Below are 4,215 nucleotides of genomic sequence, written 5' to 3' on the forward strand. Positions count from 1 at the left end.
ATTGGTCCACGGGCCCTTGGGAATGAATCTTGCATTCCCCCGTCTGTCAAGTTATTCCTCTTACTATGATGATGATTCTATCTCTGTAAACTTCCTGATCCTCTTGTCTTTGAATTCAAAATCATTTTACCGGGCACCACACACTTTCTTATACACTTCATCTCTTTTTCCTCATATGGTTATGAATCTTACTCGATACACCACATTTCATATTTAATGTGCAGAAACAGAGAAAATACAATGAGTTTAGGAATCGACACTTCTTAGGAAAAATGGTACAACATTTAAACCACAACTACAAATCGTTATTAATCAGCGCCATTCCTAAGCCAATTCGATAATCTAAAACTTTTATTTGAACTATAATTCCAAAATCTTCACGGATTGTTGCCAGGTTTCGCAAGAATACAGTGTTGCGCGGTATTCGAGCTGGAACTTGCATTCTGTGGACCAGTTTTGAAATTTATGCATTGCTTTTTCATTTATATTTCAATGACGCGATTCCAAAGCCAACATAAACATCTACATTTCATCTCTGTACACCGACAGTTGATTCTCACTAAATCATCGACAACCAGCACCATTTTCAAGCTATGGAGTTCTGCCTTGGACACTTCCAGGTACAAACTTGCTGAAACAGGACAGGGATAAAGTTTTCCATCCAAACTCCAATTCAAGCGTACAATAAAACTAATTTCAAGGTTTAGACTTGAGTTCGATCCAACACACGTAGCCCGAATTTCAACACAAACTCTCGGCACATCTGATTTTGATATAATTTGTAAACTCTCCAGATCTCACTCAGCCCGAATATGAGTTTGCATGATGAAGAAGCTCGCCAGAGCTGGTGGTTTGCCGGCTGGGAACACGACAACACGGGGAAGAGAAGGCAAGAGTGAGGTTGACCGCGCGGTGCATGTGCGCTGCGATGTGTCAAGCCCACAAAATATGTGTGTGTGTGTGTTTCTTCGGGTGTTATTTCTCACCGACAAAAAGAAACGGAACCAGAGAATCATAACAGAAAGTAATTGAACTTTCAATACGCTACTCATAAACATCAAATATTCAAAGAAATATAATTTAAAAAGAATTGTACTCATGAGTTGATTCTTTTGAAACATCAGATCCTCTTTATGAAACTATTACCCACGATGAAACATGTCTTCCACAATTTCCGGACCTCAGGTCACCCAAAAGATCGATCACAAACCATGCGACCATTTCACAGTAGTCCTTCGAGTTTCCACATTCGATACAGATACAAAAGATGCCCAGATTCTTGGATCATAACCCCCTCGTGCAAAATCTTCTAGCAACTCCGAATATAAGAGCCTTAGTCAAGAGTCCACGATCAAGAGTACAAGCAAGGATGATTGCCCCACCAACAAGAAGACCCTTAGTTGTAGCTCTTGCCGATGGTTTATCAGGTGAGCTACTCGAACATTCACTCTCTGATGCATCACTTCTGATCTCCGAGGTTTGTAAGGATGCGGCGCTGAATTTCGTGTTAATTTGGGCCATAACCGCACAGTGTGAAAGCCCAGCAGCTCCAGAAGTCCTGTGTTTCTGGTAAGCACGCAAGCCAGGATCGATCTTTTTCACTGCACCCCACATGCCTTGGCGCACACCAAGTTTTGCTATTTCCCAAGGAATACCCATGTCTTCATGATGGAATAACAGGACTTCGCATGCCGTTAGCCGACCATCTCTTTTTGATTCAGCTTTTAAGTAGACAAATAATAAATAATTAAATAAAACAAGATGTTTCCACATAGACAAGCAAAGTTGTTTGTAATCTAAAGCTAAATCACTAAAAGCACAATAACTACCATCCAACCATCTCCTACAAGTTCCAGCTTTTGCAAAAAGATGTTCAAACATAATATCGAAGACAAAGTATACAAAATCAAAATCTCTGGCAAAGTCTAGGAAAAAAACCTCTAGCACAGTAGGAACCAAGGTTTCAATCACAAACTATTTGAATCCCATGAGAGTTCCTCATTATAGGAGTAAATTGACAATGCAACGATTCAACGGTTATTTTGCTCTCCTTCCGTCTTCCAATATTTTCCCAGGTTTGACGAATCATTTTTTTTTTGTGAAATATGATAGATAACTTGCTCAAGCAATGAAAAAACCATGGTTTGTGTTTCAGAAATCTATCTGAGCTTTCATATGCAAACCTGAAGTAATGTGCAATGGTAGCGTAAAAAGAACTAATACCTGTACGAATGCACCAACTAGAATAATACAAATCAACCCGTCTTGGTTTGCTCTGGCGTGGTACAGAGGAGTATGGTAGACCCTATTCCATACATAAATATAAATTATATTAACAAGAATAGCCTCATAAACGAATTAATGGTTATTATAATCCAAAAAGTAAATCAAGAACTAAACACTTTTAACATAATATACCACAAAAAATACTGCAAGTCAAACTGATGATTATCTATATAATATTAAATCGATGAAAATCAGCACTTTTCTTACCTTTGTTATACAGTAGTAAGTTCGACCTGACTCCCAAATTCTCCGACCTATGATGTATTCTCTATCACTACAAAAGAAGGGAAACTGCAGCAAAGCGAAACAAATCTCATCCGTATGCAAACCACAATCAAAGGTCACAGTTTATACAAAAAAGGAAAAGTCTCTCCCTACCTTCCGTACCCACCGAACCATCATCGTCCCAGTTTTGGGGCATTCCTCGATCGTTTCGGCATGTATAAGCATGTCATCCCATTTTGCTCTAAACTCATCGTCCCAAAAGAAATCCCTTAACATTTCAGGAGTGGCATTTTCATAAATAGTTCTACTACGATATTGTGGAGGTCCAATCTATATGAAATCAATAAAACGCGATTATTCTCATCAGTTTCTCAGAGTAAGCATTACAATATTGTAAAACATTTAATGCAAAATAAACTGTACATGTATCAGTCACTGCATATTCAAATATACAGACTATCAATACTCGAAATCAGTTAATAATACCTCAGGATCTCTTCTCCAAGCTTGATAACTCATATTGGTTGTGGACCTATCCATCATTTGGATCCAAGGAAGACCCCCATCTATTTCCTCGACCAAATTATACAAATGTCTTAGATCATCGTCATTCACTAGACTCGATTTCTCTTTCTCTACCTTCCACGAACTGATCACAAATAATTCATTTTATTAACAAATAATCATGTTCATCAAGTACTACGAAACAGGACCAAGGAGATTTAAAGTATAACCCCCAATAGTTCAGCTGAGAGATTAAAAAAAAACCTTAAAAAACTAAGGTACAGCATTCCCAATGGCAAAATCATTATCAATAAACAAAGAAAATTTAAAACTTTAAAGACTAACCTGGAATCAGAATTTGAAACTGAAGGCAGTAACGAGCCTTCATTCGCATGCCTAGAACTAGAAATCCAAGAAATGCAGCTGGACAGCTGCAGTTTCAATGAGCTCAAGCTTGGTACCGAGGCGGCAAATTGTGGATACAGAACCCCTGATCCCGAAGAAGGTAATAACAAATTATTCGACAAAGGCTCCACTTCCCCTTTCTTCAAAGCATAATAATCAAGAAAATCAATATTTAGCTTGGCCCATTTAGGCCTCCACGCCCAACCAACCAAAACTCCAAAAAGAACCGCTACCCAGATGGGCAACATGAACACCATCATCTCAGAAACCACATCTCTAATCGTAGGTTTTCGAAAAATCTCAAGAAAAACAGAAACGAAAGCCATGATACAATTAATCAACGAAAAACAAAGACTTCCAACCTTAAGAAAAGGAAAAAAAAAAACCAAGAAAACCCACATTAAGGAAAAGATCAAGAAAACCAAACAAAAACCCTCGATTCAATCGGACAAAGATTCAGCATTCAGGCGCATCGACGATCCAAGGGTTCAAAGTAAATTACAATATATGTACAGGGAGGAATGGAAAAAGAGAATGAGACAGGAGACAGATGAGAAGTATATATAAATAACAGAGGAAAATAACAATAATAATAATAATTTAATTACAACCCGCGGTGTTTAGTTTAGCAGATGACAGAAAGATTCGTGTGGGCTAAAGACAGTAACCATACGCGAAGAAAATCAAAAGTTGGGTAGAGAGGATAAGGATGTGCGAGATAGGCGGTGGATGAGGGCGTTTCCTTGGATTGCGGTGGGCCACGTTTTCGTGAAAACACTCTCATAAGACAATTTT

General features: G+C 38.3%; 1 protein-coding gene across 1 annotated transcript; it reads right to left on the reverse strand.

Moving 5' to 3' along the window:
- Nucleotides 1-1,015: 1,015 nt before the first annotated feature.
- On the reverse strand, nt 1,016-3,968 carry LOC142526411 (uncharacterized). Its single transcript, XM_075630784.1, has 6 exons — nt 3,361-3,968; nt 2,998-3,160; nt 2,665-2,841; nt 2,494-2,577; nt 2,224-2,305; nt 1,016-1,721 (listed from the first exon to the last, which is right to left on the reverse strand). Exons 1-6 carry the CDS (start codon nt 3,819-3,821, stop codon nt 1,285-1,287), a joined length of 1,404 nt encoding a protein of 467 aa, XP_075486899.1. The 5' UTR covers nt 3,822-3,968; the 3' UTR covers nt 1,016-1,284.
- Nucleotides 3,969-4,215: the final 247 nt, after the last annotated feature.

This window comes from Primulina tabacum, chromosome 15, assembly GCF_025594145.1.
Source record: "Primulina tabacum isolate GXHZ01 chromosome 15, ASM2559414v2, whole genome shotgun sequence".
Taxonomy (NCBI): Eukaryota; Viridiplantae; Streptophyta; class Magnoliopsida; order Lamiales; family Gesneriaceae; genus Primulina; species Primulina tabacum.